The sequence below is a fragment of the Sinocyclocheilus grahami genome, unplaced genomic scaffold, assembly GCF_001515645.1.
Source record: "Sinocyclocheilus grahami isolate Dianchi unplaced genomic scaffold, SAMN03320097.WGS_v1.1 scaffold2619.1, whole genome shotgun sequence".
NCBI classification, from domain to species: Eukaryota; Metazoa; Chordata; class Actinopteri; order Cypriniformes; family Cyprinidae; genus Sinocyclocheilus; species Sinocyclocheilus grahami.
The window spans coordinates 20,022-37,237 of NW_015507798.1; the positions used below are offsets into that span (position 1 = coordinate 20,022).

Genomic DNA, 17,216 nt, shown 5'->3' on the forward strand with positions numbered 1-17,216 from the left:
TTGGCATGTAGAAATGAAATGAAAAAGTGGAAGAGAATGTGTGTGAGAAATCAGCTCCACCGGAGCAGAATGCTACTAATGAAAAGTGTGTTTGTGTTTTCCAACATGCACCCGAAATCGGGTCAGCACCGCCGGCTTATAAACATCACTACCCCGTGGCAGAGCTGACAGCCCTGAAACTGGACCATGATCTCGACTGCTCTCCGTTCCAAAGACCAGCACAAAATGCAGCACGAGTAGCAGCACAAGCGCCAGCACGAGCAGAAGCAGAAGCGAGAGGAGCGCGAGCAGCGGCAGACGCAGCTGTGCACATGCTACAAGCGCAAGAACTCCCACGAGCACCAATACCACCAGTACATCAGGCAGCGGTAAAATCCTCAGCGCTCGCTGCCACAGACAGCGAAGAAGAACATTTGGAAAACACAGCGGCTTGACAGAGCCTACGGACAGAGGGAACAAAGTACGTGGGAAAGCCTTCTATTGGGTAATTTTCTGAAAGGACTGAGACCAGAAATTTCAAGGGGAGCAAAGGCAAGTTACGTGGAGTGGAAAGCAACAGCCAACGAAACTAAGTGTCTTATTCCTCAACAAATGACTGATGTGCTAAAAACTGTTGTGGACCTGGAGGAAGGAAGGACACCAACAAAACAGCCTGCTGACGACTGTGACCACATACAGCAATACAACAACACTGATATAGCAATTCCACCTTTGAGGGTAACATATGCCCAGGGTGATGTTTGTGTCTGTTTCAACAGGCCGAGAATGTTAAAGACCGGATGGTCTGACTGCAGGATCAAAATCAACGTACAGGACGGAACAATGAGCAATTGTACAGCGATCATCAACAATAAAGAAATCAACTTCAGATGTCCATTCCACAAACCGAACGAAAGTTCACCAGCCGCGGTGTGGGTGTGTGGTGACAGAGTTTATCACCGTTTGCCTAAAAAAGACTGGTCAGTTTGCTGTTATCCAGCTTTGATGAATGTGGGAACTTCTGTGTATTTACCAAGCAAAGTAGGTAATAGGGAGAGACGAGACATTAAGATTTTGCCTGGGGCTTTGCCAAATCATTATGCGGGGTACACACTAACTGATCCGTGGACGACACCAGGAGCAAATATAGGTTGGTCCATTTTCTTAGGGGTGGGTACAGCAGTAACGATTAACAAGATTAATGGGTTAGCATGGACGGTATTAGCAATGGCCAATAGCACAGAAAATGCTTTGACATTAATAAGTGATGAAATGAGGCAACTGAGGGACACAGTCATTCAAGACCGTTTAGTTCTTGATATGCTTATGGCAGAAAGGGGCGGAGTGTGTAAGATGCTGGGGATATCTTGTTGTTTTAACATTCCTGATTACAGTGATAATATAACCAACATAATTGAACACATGAGAGAGGCCGTAAGAGAACCTGAGCGGACTGACAACCTGTGGACCGGGTGGGTTATGTCTTTGTGGGGAGGATGGATGTACTGGATAATTCAAACTGTTCTGCCAATTGTAGTGATAGGAATTCTGATTCTGTTTTGTTTGCCATGCATTATGAGGTGTATTTCCAGCTCAGTACAGAGATTGGTCAGGGCTGGGACACCCATACAAGCAGTAAAACTGACCGCTTATCCGACAGATAGTGAACACAAATGTGATGATTATGAGAGTGACGAGAGTGATGACATTTACTCCAATTAAATTTCTAGTAGGATTTCCATCTGTCAGGCGTGGATCTAGTCTGAATGGTTGATAACTTTTGACAAAGTTTAATCCAGGAGCAAAGAGAAATATTTATATTTTAAAAAGCATGGAGAGATGCTTATATCTATATTAGGATATTTAGACAGACTTAAAGAAGTTCCAGATCTATACTTGTGCTCTTATTATTTCAGTTATTTCGCCTTTCATGTAAATAAGCATGTGCAAACAATATACTTTATTGAATTTATTTGGGTGTTAATTACATTGTGCGAGCTGTCTCTTTAATACCGCGTGGTTTACATACATGTTGCTGCTGATTGGGCTGACATTTTTTGACACACCCTCCAAACAAGACTCTCTGTGGTCATTAAAAATCCCAGGATGTCTTTCGAAAAGAGTAGAGGTGTGACCTCGGCATCCTGGCCAAATTTGCCCATTGGCCTCTGATCATCTTGGCCTCCTAACAATCCCCATATCTGTTAATTGGCTTCATCACTCTGTCTCCTCTCCACCAGTAAGCTGGTGTGTGGTGGGGGTTCTGGCGCACTATGGCTGCCGTCGCATCATCCAGGTGGATGCTGCACACTGGTGGTGGATGAGGAGATACCCCCTGACAATGTAAAGCGCTTTGAGTGCCTAGAAAAGCGCTATATAAATGAAACAAATTATTATTATTATTAAGAGAAAACGCATCTCAAACACCGTTGCACACCGTTTCCAGGAAACATGTCGTTCAAACCGGAAACCCTAGCAAAACGGTGCACATCGGTTTGAGCTTGAACTTGCCCCAGATCTTCACCTGCTGCAGCGGCGGCTTCTCCCGGTTCAGATATCCGGTCCGTTTACGATAGGATATGTTTATTGGCTACTGCAGTGCCGTCAAAGGTTTGAATATCAATTCAAATTGTGGGCGTACTCAGTAACGAACTATGATTTACGAGAAACGAAGTAGATTATTTTGCTTAATTTGTACTTCAGTACAAGTAAAAGTATAGCTTTAAAAATATAGCCTACTCAAAAAAGTACAAGTACCCAAAAAAACGACTTAATTACAGTAACGTGAGTAGTTGTAATTCGTTACCTCCACCACTGCAAATGTAACCTGTCTGCTAACATAAGAATGTGTTTTGAAAATGCGTCTTGATTGCAAAATATGTGATGGCAAGGTAAAAATCACATTTTGATAAAAAAGAGAAAAGTTGGGAGGTTGAATCAAAGTATAGCTCAGTAGTTTAGTACATGTAAGATACAAAAATGTAGTATCATTTGTCTTGAGTACAAGGTTTTATTTTTTCAACATCTCGCCCTGTTTTGTTCCACTTCTCAATTTTATAAAAGAGAAGCATGAAGAAATCATTTTTAGTTCCTATGTATTTTAGCTGAATTACAAAAATGAAATTGTTGAGACAGCACATTTCACTAAATGGAGAGGATATAAACATGAGCAAAGGGAGGGAAATTATAGAAGGACGGGTGAAAACAAGCTTCTTGAGAAGAACAACTATTAGTGGTGAGTAACAGTTCTATAGATGCATCTTTAATTCCCCTTGTTATTGTTATACTTATGCTATTTTAAGTTATTTATATGTTTTTTATTTTATGAGTTATATCATTTGTTAGACCTGTGATACATGATCTTCATTGTTGCTATCACTTTACACACAACTACACATAATCCAGCAACTGATATTTGCGTAATTTGTAAAATGTAGTTATGTAACTCTAACAAATGTAACTAGTTAATTCTGTCCTTCAATCCAATCAAATTTTTTGTAATAGCAGTTGGGTAACGCATTAGAACAGAACAAGTATACAAGTATATGAGAGTGTCAACTACAATGTTGGATTATAATCAAATATTTTCCCGCAGTCGGGCTGTAACAAAAAGTTAAATGCGTGTTCAATTAATGTTTTTTTTATCTCTCTGGGCAATAACAGATTGTTTGTTTGTTTGTTTGTTTATTTATTCGTCAGAGTGATTTTTTCCATATTGTTTACAAGGCCTCCTTTATGGGAGGAATACGTAAAGGGTAGACAACAGTATAAATACAATATTGCTAGACCTAATCACATATACTTTTTATATCGATATTTTTTATACTTTTTTATGCTTTTGGTGCCCGTATGGACTAGGCTATTTGTAGAGCTGCCTTTGGCCTTTTACATTTTATTTAGGGCTGTCAAGTGATCCATTTTTTAATAAAATTAATAAGCCTACATGATGTGCCGATTAACTAATCTAATTAATCGCTAATTAATCACAATCATAATCAATTTAGACGGAGAATACCCCCAAAGGATCATTTAAAGCCATTCTTGTATAATGTATATATTATTATATAAGTTTATAGCTTGATCGTGTAATAACCTAGTCGTTATAAAAACAATCACATGTGGTTGTTGTTCTTGCAGAGTTGATAATCCATCATCCTCTTCATCATGCTGCTGCTTCTTCGTGTGCTGATGCTGTCGCTTCTCTCCGGTGGTTCAGCCAAAGTTGTGCAGAATTTTGAGAGTGGCTGTGGTAAATTTTTTGCAAATGGAAAATCACCAACAATATTACCTGGTCCACAATACAGGCAGATCTGCCAAACTCTAAATAATGATGTTTATTATGCCACATTCTATGACACTGACAACAAGATCCCCGTGTACTCAGCCTACAAGTTTGAAGGACTAAAGAGCTGCACAAGACTAGACAAGTGGTACATTGAACCTCAAGTAAGTGAAATATTACTCTAAATGTGTTGTTGTACCATATTACATATTACAGATTTAGGGATTTTGTGTGTGTGTGTGGGTGGAGTCATTAGAAATGTGCTAATAACAGTAAAATCTTTGCTGTTTATCCTCTTAGACTTTGAAAATATTCACAGCTAATCTTTAAAGTAAAATCATTTTAAAATATACTTTTTTCAAATCATATTTTTCTCATTTGTATGCATGTGGCACCCTATGACATAATACTTTGTGCAACCTCCTTTGATAAGCATCAATTAGGATCAGATCTTTTCAGCTAGATGCATTGGATTCTGAGGTCCTCATGTCTCTACATTACATTGTTCAAAGCAATTCAAGATAATTCGGTATGAGCACCAAATAATGTGTCGAACAGCTTTAAAATCTAAAGAAACATGAGGATACTAAATCAGATAAATGATTCTAAAATAAAAGACAGATTGCTAATATATGTGTAGTACAGTAAAGTGAGATGTAAAGTAGGGATGAGTTTGTAATGTATTTTAAGAACAACAATAGATTTGGCCTAAAAGTGTTTGCTGTACTTGTTTAAAACTTCAGCCTACAGAGTCTCTCACATATTAGTATGATTTTTTGTTCTCTTCTAACGTGAACTGTCCTTAAGCTCATATTTTCAATTGATTCACTGTTGCAGCTTGACGACAATAATGCATCACCAAACATGAAATTCGAGAAAGATGTGAAAATACAAGGACTTGGAGGCCGTCAAGCTCTCAATGGAGACTATGAGAATTCTCGTTACGACAAAGGTCATCTGGCACCAGTCTACCAGGCACAATCACAGAGCTGTGCTTATGCCACCTTCACTCTCACCAATGCTGCTCCACAAAACCCCTCTTTTAACCGAGGTCAGTGGAAGGTACTAGAAAAAAAAATTGCAGAAGAACTGTCCTATCAATGTCTACCAAAAAGATATACTGTTTACATTGTGACAGGGGTGGTACCTGGTACTGGTAACATAAAAAATAGAGTGAACGTGCCTAGTCATTTCTGGACTGCGTACTGCTGCTTAGACAACAATAACAAATGTCAGATCTCAAGCGGGTTTATTGGAGAGAACAAGAAAGATACTCCCAAAAACAAAACTGTGAAGGATTTAGAGACAGAGTTGGCAACGCTTTATAAAGTCACATCCTTTAAGTTGTTTTAAGCTCTACTGAACCCCAAGCAAAGAAAAAAAGAATAAGTAGATTAAGAATAAAATCAATTGAACCGAAAAGGAAATCAATTTACAAAATTGTAAAAAAATATATATAAAAAAAAGCATTTTGAAAATAACTTGTCTGAGAGAAAGTTTATTGTGCTGTTTTTTGTTTGTTTGTTATGTTTTATTTTTGACTAAATGTTCATAATTATCAGCTGAATCTTGAAAACTCCTGTTTTATATGTAATTCTCCAATTCTTCTGATTCTTAGATGTTTGTCTGTAATGAATAATCAAAGCAAATATAATGTGCATAAATGAAGTAGTATATAGTAAATAACATACTCTATTTTGTTTATGTGTGTGCATGCCTATGTATCCAAGTCTCTGTGTATGTTTGAACATGTTTACCTATGTGTGTATTTATATCCACATATGTATTACTTTTTCTTTCTTTTTTTATATCCTTGACGTTATTCTATACTGCTCTGTAATTCATTTCAATTATTCTAAATAAAAATTATTATCACAAAAAAAGAGTTAATATGTTGAATGACAAAGCAGGAGGTTAGAAATACTCACCCGTCTCACTACAACACCAGTGTATCCTTCCTTTTTTGGTATACTGTAATATTTATAGAGCATACTTTGGCCTTTTACATTTCATTCTTTATCATTTGTTGATTATTCTGCTGTTGAACAACAATAAGAACTGTCAAATCTCAGGAGGATTGATCAGAATGAAAGAGAACATTGCTCCCGAAGAAAAAACTGAACATGAGATAAGAGATAGATTTGACAAACCTTTATAATTCATCTTTTCAGGTGTTCGATAGCTCTACAAATCCAACAAAGAAAGCAAAAACTTAATCTCACATTTTAATTATTATTATTATTTCTGACTTAATGATTGTAATTTTCAGCTGAATTATTAAATCATGAAAAACTACAGTTCCACATGTAATTCTCCAATTCTTACATATTTGACTGTAATTAATAATGAAGCAATTATGAAATGGATAATTTAAGTGCATCAAATAATCCACTAATATGAAATAAAGATTTTTTTTTTTTTTACTTCTTGAGAATCATTAAGGGCATAAATGACCAGATACAGTATAAAGATTAGACAAATAACTCGATGAAAAGAAAAAACATAATGCTCAATATATGGCAGCTGTAGGAAAGTTGTCAGGAGCATCATCTGATCTCTTTGCTCAAGAATGTTTATGCACATTTTCTGGACTAACTTTTAGCTTGGAAAACACCTTTGATGAATTTTGTCTGTCCTCATTCAGGCAGACAGGACCTATACTTGCATGACTAGAAAATAAACCAGCAGTAAAACCAACATGATCAATGAGTCTTTCGACTGTGATGCTGTTCAGCCATTCTGCCACTTGGCAAAAAGAGCATGTCAGGTGGATTTAGATCTATAGAGCTGCTACATTCAGTAACAAACATCAGATATCACTACATTAAAAAGTTTTCTTTCAGTTTTTATAAACAAACACATGCTTGTTAAGTGAACCTTTGTTTAAATAAAATGTATTGTAGCTGTAGGGAGATATGCGGTTGATCAAGTTTGTGTGCCGCTGCTCATTTCCTTAAAAGTGTTCCTCATCATTCCTTAAAAATGCTGAATGACAAAGCAGGAGGTTAGAAATACTCTCTCATCTCATTGCAGCAGCAGTTTCCTTGCCTTTGGTGTCAGTATGTACTGTAATATTTTTAAAGATGACTTTGGCTGTTTACATTTTATTCTTTATTATTTGTTGAGTATCTAATAGTAGACGTTTACTTACTACACAGAAGGTATTTAAGTCATGGTTCTTACATTCTTGTCTCTTAATTGATAATAGCTTGATCTTTGACTTATATAGATTTTAGGTAAGTGTTTAAATGTTATTTAAATATTATACAGTATAAGCTGTTATAAAAGAGTATCACATGTGCTTATTGTTCATGCACAGAACTTGATAATCCATTATCTCATCCTCTTCATCATGCTGCTGCTTCTTCATGTGCTGATGCTGTCGCTTCTCTCCGGTGGTTCAGTCAAAGTTGTGCAGAATTTTGAAAGTGGCTGTGGTCAATTGTTTGCAAATGGAAAATCACCAACAAGATTTCCTGGTCCACAATACAGGCAGATCTGCCAAACTCTAAATAATGATGTTTATTATGCCACATTCTATGACACTGACAACAAGATCCCCGTGTACTCTCCAGCATATCCAGCAACTTCGCACAGCCATTGAAGAGGAGTGGACCAACATTCCACAGGCCACAATCAACAACCTGATCAACTCTATGCGAAGGAGATGTGTTGCACTGCTTGAGGCAAATGGTGGTCACACTGTCTTTTATGCCACCTTCACTCTCACCAATGCTGCTCCACAAGGCAAATGTTTTAACAGAATTCTTTGGTGGGATGAAGAACAATTGCTGGGAACGCATCTGAAAACAGCATGTAGTTCACAACGTGTTTACATTGTGACAGGGGTGGTACCAGGCACTCATAGCATAAACAATAGAGTGAACGTGCCTAGTCATTTCTGGACTGCATTCTGCTGCTTAGACAACAATTAGTCAACGTTTTGGGGGAATTTATAATGAGTGATTATGTTGTATTTCTTAATCAAATAACAAATTAGAATGACAATTATCTGTAAAATGATAATAAGATAATGATTTTACTTTAACCTTAATCATTATAATGTCTCAATTAACCTCGAATACATCTAATAAAAATCATCAAAAACCTATATGCATTTGCACCTGATTGCTAAAAAAAAAACTGAACATACACAGATTTTGTGATCTGGTACAGTAACAGTATCAAACAATCATACAGAAGGTACCAAGCTGTCAGTCACAATGGGGTTCTGATTCTTTAATCAGTATCAATGGAGGAAAACAAACAATAACAAATAGTTGTGAGAAGAAGTGAATATAAATCAATCATTGAATATCTCATTATTATGGACTGAATTTTAATGGATTGAGATCTTGATCCTGAACTGGTCATGGACATATTGCAATTACTAAACAATCTGCAAACTTCAACAAAACAAGCATAGGAGTTCTTAAAATGACAAGCTCCAATCTTTAGCTTTTTTTTGGTGGGGGCTCCACAACTCATCCCCAACACAAGCACTGCAGCTTCCCAGGCTGCTACAATAGTTGCTGTATTTGGAAACGTTTGTAAGATCCATGGCACCAAATCTTAGACTCTAAGGGGCCATTCACACAGAACACGTTTTTTCTATGTAAACTCCCTAGACTGATGTGTTTAAACCATTGCACTCGCATCTCACATTTATCAAAGCAAAAATGTTCTGTGTGAACTAAATCCTTCCACTTTCAGATTTACCAGGCCATCGTGTCAAAAAGCAGTAGACAGTAGTCAATTTAACATGTCAGTCAAACGACACCTTCCTGTCTCAATGGGTGCTTTTTGGCCAGAATAAGATGTTTTGCGAATAATGAAACTATTTGTTACCTAACATTGGTTTAAGGTGTAAGTGGAGGGTCAAAATTGAAAACAAGACACCAACACGACTATATTGACCAGTCATAAAGTAGAACTATAAAGCATACCTTACAGTAAATTACACACGGTGGCCGTACATTTAAACATGACAGGAACAGTCATACATCAATTTATTTAACAAGGTGATGGTTATTCAGACAGTCTTGGATAATACTCTAATGAATATCTCATTTTATGAGCCAACATCCCTGATGAACAAATCAGCATATGTAGCTGCTCACCAGCATATGTTGTGTTTTGGATGCTGATCCTCACAATGAAATTCTAATATGCTGGTGTCCCAAACTGGGATTCTTCACTTGCTTAAAGGTCCCATATTTTACACCTTTCTGGAGTTTTATTTTAGGTTTTGATGTCCTTAAGAATATATATTTGCGGTATAAGTACCAAAAACCATCTCAATGTATATTTACAGCTCCTTTCTCAGGAGCTCTGCTGAGAACAGGTCGATTTTGGCCTGTCTAATTAATATTCATGAGCCTCTCTTCTGATTGGCCTGTTGTTTTCTGAGTGACGCACGGCCAGGTCAACCACAGGTAACTAGGGTCAGCGACGTCACAGCGCTAGCTGGAGGCAGCAAAACAAAGGGGAAACTGGAGGCGGCCCATTCAAACCAGCGTAGATTCGGCTACATAAGGAGCTTAAAATATCATCTTATTGTGATGTTGGGTGCCAGAATCAACGTAATACAGCCTCAAATTAGAAATTTGATCGGATATCTGCTGCCACTGCCAGACAAAAAACCGACGACAGCTGTGGTTAAATGCCATAAAACGTGCAGACTGGACAGAAACGATCGTCAAAAATGCTTGTGTTTGCAAGCGCACACTTCTTATCAGAAAAGGTTCAATAAAGTATTGGCTTTTGTTGTTATGGGTGCGTCTACAGATTTCTTACCATATGTCTATGTTTCTTGCATCTCACGACTATGTCGTGTATGAAATAATGTCTGTGCATGTGTATAAAACAACAAACTGACAATTTAAATAAACATTTGTAATTGTATATACATTGTTGTGATTAATTGTGGCTGGAACAATAATGTAGCTGTAAAAATAGTCGCCTGCTGAAATTGAAATTTATCCACCTCATAGTAACAATCCTGTCAGATCGTCCATCCTTTGAGTGAGAGTGTAATGTTACAGGTCAGCCGATCTGGTTTTGTGGTTAAAGTTAACCTTTTCGACATGTTTCGTGTTGTCGTTGCTCAGCAATGGCATGGACGCGATGTTGTCTGGGGGTTTGGCAAAAGCAGAGTGGGACGGTGGGCGGTGCTCGGGGTGGTGACCGAAGGCAGTGACTGTGTAGCTCTGACGTCAACTTTTTACGGAAGTCACAACTGTTCCTGAAAAATCAGCTACTTTAAGCAGGCTGTGTGAATTTTACTGTGGACTGACTGTTTTGAAACTTATATGCTAGTTACATAGCACCTAGACCTTAGTTATCATGAAAAAAGCCAGGAAATTTAAGTTTTGACAATATGGGACCTTTAAACAGCAGACTTTCCCTGCATAAACCAGACTGGATCAGTATGCAAACTGGTCTAAGCTGGTGTTTTCAGCAGGGATAGACTCTGGAAATGTTCTTTATTCTTACATTAACAACTATACAAAACAGTGTACATGTGAGAGAGACACTCAGTGGCCGGGCACATAGCTCTGTACTGTGAGTGTGTTGTTGAGTTTCAGCGTGTGAGTAGACTGTGCCTGTGAGGTCAGGCTGTATGTTGAGTAAGACACAGCAGAGCCGAGCATCAGTCCCGCCATATATGATACAGTCATGGTGTTCCCTGTAAAAAAGGTTTTTTTTTTGTTTAAATAGCAGACGAAAAATCACAATTGTAATACATCAGTTGCAAATGGAGAATTTTGTTTAAGTCTACTGCTTCCAACAATTTGCCAGAGATTTCGGTATCAACTCAAGTACTGCACAAAATTATTAGAGCTATGCTATCCACATAAATTTTATCTCACTGTTTTTCTTTCAGTACTGGGAGTCAGGGAACTGTAAATAAATAAATAAATAAATAAATGTTATGTGTTAAGGAATTCTATTTTAAAGTTACACTATGTGTAACTGCCCTCTATCGGTTGAAACGTAAAACTGTCAGTTGTTTGTGGAGGATGGACTTCAGTGTGGATAAATCTGAAGGTTTGAGACGTACACCTCTACCAATAGTTACAGGTAATCATCTTATCAGAGCGAATGTCACTAATGACTTCAAAACTCTCCCCTATGCAAATAAATGTATAAATTAATAACGAAAAAATCTTCATAATTTAATAATATGTCTTGAGGCTACCACATCCCGGACCTCTTTATTTGCGGACACGAGGTAAATACGCACGAATAACATCGGTATGCAATTTCCCTCTAGACTTAGGTTTTCTATGTGCATGAATTCTGTAGAATTTAGTAGTCAACATTTCTAAAAACCTATAACAGTATAGCTTTAGTCTGTTTAAAAACATTTAATATATTATGTATTGTATTAGCGTTCTGTGCAACCTAGTGACAGAAAAATATGTCAATTACATGCTTTATATTGCCATATCACACATTTATTAAATGTAGTAGTCATTTAGGTTTTTTGGTGATTAGGGATTTAAAATAAGAAATAAAACCCAAACGGCTGATTTACATTAGAAACTATTGATTTTGTGGTGATTATGACAAAATATAAGCACATTTACTGAAAATGATTTAAAGGGGTCATATGATGCTGCTAAAAAGAACAGTATTTTGTGTATTTGGTGTAATGAAATGTGTTTATGCGGTTTAAGGTTCAAAAAACACATTCTTTTCCACATACTGTACATTATTGTTTCTCCTCTATGCCCCGCCTTTCTGAAATGCGTCGATTTTTACAAAGCTCATCGGTCTGAAAAAGCGAGGTGTGCTGTGATTGGCCAGCTATCCAGTGCGTTGTGATTGGCCGAATACCTCAAGCGTGTGACGGAAATGTTACGCCCCTCACCATACTGTGATGCCGTGTCCCGGCCGGAGCGACGAGACAAAAACATTAAAACCCATTATGGTTGACGCTTAACTTTTATAAATAATATCTCTTTGGATTTGAGACTTTAGTCTCAACTTTACAGATCTTCTTTATGCACCAAGAGCTTGTAACACTCCAAAGAAAAAGGAAAAATTTAAATCGCATCATATGACCCCTTTAAAACAAAAAAACTACAAAGCTCAGCAAAGCAATTGATGAGCTCATAACAGGTGAAATATGAAAAAAGGACCTTTAGGAAATTGACTTTAAATTTGAATTTCTGACAGAGTTACCAAAAATTAGGTATTTATTTCTGGTCTGAAGACAGGTGGATTAAACTTTGATAAGCTGAAGAAAGCATCAAATGAAATGGTGTATTTCTATTTAGAACATTCTAGTGATCATCTCTAACTAATTGTGTGGTAACAGAGTGGTAAATTTGATGTTTTGAAACTCAAATAAAAAATTTTGAAACTAAACAAATTTTTACTATAGTAATTCAACAATTGCATTCACATATTTTCTCAAAGCATAACTGATCACTCTTACAGCCCTAAATCCCCTGAGTGACAAATGTTTTGTCATAATTACTCATGTGTCAGCCATACTCACCTGCTACTTCTCGCTGCTGAAGTGGCACCTTGCCGGCCGCCTGTATCATTGGTACAGAGCCAAGGTAACCGTTACTGATTCCCAGCATCAAGGACAGGCCGCAGGGCCAGGCTGGGTGCGCTAGCAGGGGGCGCTGCACGGGCAACACGCACATCACAAACAGGGGCAGGAAGAGAACGCGCAAACACGAACACACCAGCAGCTGCACACCACCCCATTCATATGGACACGCTGCCAAGATCTAAAGAGAGAAATAAAGGACTTTGAACATTTGCCATTTTTAAATCATACTATATGCTTGTATATGACATCAAACAGCTTCATTTCACCTTGCCCACAAAGTCTGCCATGTTGAACAGAGCCATGGTGAGAATAGGCAGCCATTCTCCCAGTGTATCGTTGTGTAACTCTGACTCCAAACCAGGGAACAGACACAGAGTGATGAAATATGTCACCAAAATTGAGAGCATATAGGGCCAGATCTCCCGGGCAACTGCACACCTCTGACCTAGCAGCTCTGTAAGAAAGTCATCATATGCTATGTCAAAAATCTTCAGTCCTAAAACTGCAATGTTAATTGAACTTATAGCAACAGTTCAGCAAAAATAAAAATGTGCTTACCTTCAGGCCACCAAAGACCCAAATGATTTTGTTTCTTCATCAGAACAGATTTGGAGAAATGTATTGCACTTGCTCACCAATGGATCCTCTGCAGTGAATGGGTGCCATCAGAATGAGAGTCCAAACAGCTGATAAAAACAGCACAATAATCCACAAATAATCCACAGTGAAAAAGTCCATACCCTGTTGTCCTGTCACATCAAAATTAACTGACATATTTGATTATAACTTTTTAGGACTGATTTTGCTTGTAAACGGTGCTTGATCTGTGCATTTTTCTCTCCTGATTCTTTTCACTGGAGAAAGCAATATTATAGAGGACTCAACGGTTTGAAGTTAAAAATGTCTTAATGATTGATTTGTTTCTAACAAACATGCAGCTTTTCACATTACATGAACTGATGGACTGGAGTGGAGTGGATTACTTGTGATGTTTTTATCAGCTGTTTGGACTATCATTCTGACGGCACCCATTCACTGCAAAGGATTCATTGATCCAAGTGATATAATGCTATATTACTCCAAATTTTCTGATGAAGAAACAAACTCATATACACCTTGGATGGCCTGAGGGTGAGTAAATTCTCAGTATATTTTCATATTTGTGTGAACTATAACTTTATTTTGTAGTATGTTGACTGAAGAGCTACAATTTTCTGATTAAACCTATAGCTCACCCTTCACGCTCATCCAGCTCCTTTTGGTGTCTGGTTTGAGCACACCAAATCTGACATATATTCCATCTCCATGGGAACCGTTACCCAGATTGACTGCATCAGCTTCGTCAACTGTGCTTGATGCCACTCCATCCTAATTTGTGGAAAAGCCATGAGTCAATGTCAATTTTATTTTTTAGCAAATCATCCTAAACAAAGGTCTCAAAATCTGGTTGAGCTGTCTACTGCTTACATCAAATTTGGGGGAAATTATATATTTTATATTGACATGGAACTATTTTCTACCAAAATGTTTTAGAAATTAATAAAGAATACATTTATAAACATTAATAAACATTTCCCTTGGCAACACTTTTTTTAAAAAGAAGTACACTTTAGCATATTTTTAAAAAGAATACTTATTATGGAAATAAAATATTTAATGGTATTGCATTTTTCCATTTTTCATTTACTTCAGATGTGCTTTACAGGTGCATCTCAATAAATTAGAATGTCGTGGAAAAGTTCATTTATTTCAGTAATTCAACTCAAATTGTGAAACTCGTGTATTAAATAAATTCAATGGACACAGACTGAAGTAGTTTAAGTCTTTGGTTCTTTTAATTGTGATGATTTTGGCTCACATTTAACAAAAACCCACCAATTCACTATCTCAACAAATTAGAATATGGTGACATGCCAATCAGCTAATCAACTCAAAACACCTGCAAAGGTTTCCTGAGCCTTCAAAATGGTCTCTCAGTTTGGTTCACTAAGCTACACAATCATGGGGAAGACTGCTGATCAGACAGTTGTCCAGAAGAAGCAGATTTAGTCACACATGACAAAAAGGTATTAAAACAATGTTTTAAAATATACTTTAGAGTAAAACTTTTAATTTGACAGTAGTGACAAAATGCACTTTTTAAAAGTGAACTTATGTGTGCTAAGAAACATACTCAAAGTGTACTGGTTTTATTTAATTAATAATATATTCTCTCTAATACAGTTTTTTTTTTAAATGTACTTTTCAAATTTCAAGTACACTACAAGTGCACAATCTGTACAATTAAGCACACTTCTTTTTCACAAGGGGGTGTCTATGACCTTGGATAGGTTTGTCACAGTGCATTGTAGTGTTGCCCTGTGTCAGAAGTGTGCATATGTCCAAAAAAGCTATTTATGTAGGAAGCTTATTACATTTTGAAAAACAAATTACACCCATTTTGTTGCCATGGTTCACAGAAAACTTTTCCTGCAATGTAAGAAGGAAAATAGTTAGCCACAGACCCACAGAAACCTTTCAAAACCTGTCAGTAACATATGGATAAAGAACCCACACCCAAAAAGTCCCAAAAGTCAAGTGGAAACCATTATTTCCATGTGTGGAATTACCTCTTCCTCTGCGCTGCTGTCGTAATGTATCTGATAGCCACTGTGCTTTTTTGTCGTAACATTATTGATCTGTACTTTGAGCCAGCTGTGGCGAGCCCTGTCGGTGTGATAACGGACAAAGTGTGTCCGTCGTACCACCACGTGTAACAGAAAACAGAGCGTCTCTATTGAGACAGAGAACAGGAAGAAGATGATGGTGTTGCTCTTCTCGTCTTCCACCAGCAGCTTTGTAAAAATGCGACTCAGAGAGACAATAACTCCTGCAGTGCCTGAAACAACCATAATTGACAGAAAAAACAACATCAACTGCAATACAAACAAACAATACATATGATGAATAAAAATTGGGTGAATTCATATTTTGGGACTAATTCATATTACCAAAAATATATAAATAAAATGCTCATTACTGTAATGTGAAAAATGTTTATATCATATCTATAATTTAATAATAAAATGTAATAGTAAAATAGAATTTTTTTAAGAATCTGCATTTGTTGTACTGCCTTTAATTTTCAAACAAAAATGAAAATTGGCCCTCTATTCATAATATTGCTTTCTCCAGTGAAAAAATTGTGTCATCTGAATCAGGAGAGAAATATGCATCGATCAAGCACTGTTTAGAAGTCAAAACAGTTCTAAACCAATATGTTATTGGATTTTGATGTGGAAAGACAACAGGGGATGGACTTTTACACCGGAGAAAGTGTTATTATGGATTATGGTATTTTGGTCAAAAGTGATGGTTTAAAGTTAAAATACCTTGATAGATTTGTTTCTTAAAAAAACACAAGATGTGCTTCACAAGATGTTAAAGGCACAATATGTAACTTTCGCCCGCTAGAGGGCACGTATTCAAAATAAACAAAGAGACAAAGGCGTAGTTTGATGAGGCTGTGACTGAGTGTGGAATCATGGGAGTTGTGGTCTTCATCCCCACAGCCGATGCAATCCGACGGGACTCGGGCAGAAATCATGTTCATGGATGAGCTAATGATTTATTAACGTAGCAGAATGAAGCAGGGTGAGGCTGAAAGCCATCGAAGTGAAACGAGGCCGCTGAACGAGCGCGACACACGGCTCGAAAGCAGCGGAGCTTTTATTATGCCACAGTCGACCGCTTCCGCTCCTTCCGGTCGTGTGTATGTGGGGGAAAAAGCAGCGCTGTTTTACCATACTAGATACGTTTGAAAGTTCTGTTATAATGCTACTCTATGTGGTCGTCACCGGTCTATTAAAACGCACAACATATTAAAGAGTCTTTGGTGTTTCCATGTTTTCTACAAAACAAAACTGGAAATCGAGGGGTTATGACGTCATTGGCAGGCGACACAATGACACTATGGACACGGTCCGTGTCGCTAGTTAAAATTGCTTATTTCTCTGGATTTAAACATTCTTCGAAAAATTTGAGATAAAGTACGTACACAAGTCAGCAAAATATATAACACTTCTAGTGGATATTTTAATTAAAAAAAACTTACATATTGTGCCTTTAAGCATTTGCTTATTTAAATCCTGACTGAATTTTTATTTTATTTTATTTTTTTGTCCGGGCAGTGTAACAATAGCGTATGCTTGTAAATGAGGTCTAAAACGGTGCTTCTCAATCGGGGGGCTGGTGACCACTATAGGGGACTTAGCAAACTTCAAAGGGGAATTAAGAAGTCTAAATTATTTAAAATATTTAAGTTTATAAAACTCCAAGGCCCCCTTCATCCAAGATCCACATATATATATATATATATATATAGGCATGTTGTAATAAAAATAA

The 17,216-nt window shown here is 37.2% G+C and overlaps 3 protein-coding genes and 1 pseudogene across 3 annotated transcripts in view; 3 read left to right on the forward strand and 1 right to left on the reverse strand.

Annotated features, from left to right (window-relative positions):
* LOC107575405 (endonuclease domain-containing 1 protein-like) overlaps positions 1-788 on the forward strand; it is a 9,103-nt pseudogene extending 8,315 nt beyond the window's left edge.
* A 3,348-nt stretch (positions 789-4,136) lies between these two features.
* LOC107575406 (endonuclease domain-containing 1 protein-like) lies at positions 4,137-5,893 on the forward strand. Its single transcript, XM_016261784.1, has 3 exons — positions 4,137-4,425; positions 5,099-5,417; positions 5,880-5,893. The coding sequence occupies exons 1-3, from the start codon at positions 4,144-4,146 to the stop codon at positions 5,891-5,893; spliced, it is 615 nt and encodes a 204-aa protein (XP_016117270.1). The 5' UTR covers positions 4,137-4,143.
* Positions 5,894-7,613: 1,720 nt separating this feature from the next.
* On the forward strand, positions 7,614-8,196 carry LOC107575407 (endonuclease domain-containing 1 protein-like). The gene is made up of 2 exons (XM_016261785.1): positions 7,614-7,844; positions 7,948-8,196. Exons 1-2 carry the CDS (start codon positions 7,614-7,616, stop codon positions 8,194-8,196), a joined length of 480 nt encoding a protein of 159 aa, XP_016117271.1.
* Positions 8,197-10,707: 2,511 nt separating this feature from the next.
* LOC107575408 (equilibrative nucleoside transporter 4-like) overlaps positions 10,708-17,216 on the reverse strand; it is an 18,549-nt gene continuing 12,040 nt past the window's right edge. The window contains exons 7-11 of the mRNA XM_016261787.1: positions 15,443-15,711; positions 14,069-14,201; positions 13,100-13,287; positions 12,771-13,011; positions 10,708-10,949 (exon numbers count right to left, since the gene is read on the reverse strand). Coding sequence (XP_016117273.1) covers positions 10,798-10,949; positions 12,771-13,011; positions 13,100-13,287; positions 14,069-14,201; positions 15,443-15,711 — 983 coding nt within the window. The 3' untranslated portion in view covers positions 10,708-10,797. The remainder of the gene's footprint in view (positions 10,950-12,770; positions 13,012-13,099; positions 13,288-14,068; positions 14,202-15,442; positions 15,712-17,216) is intronic.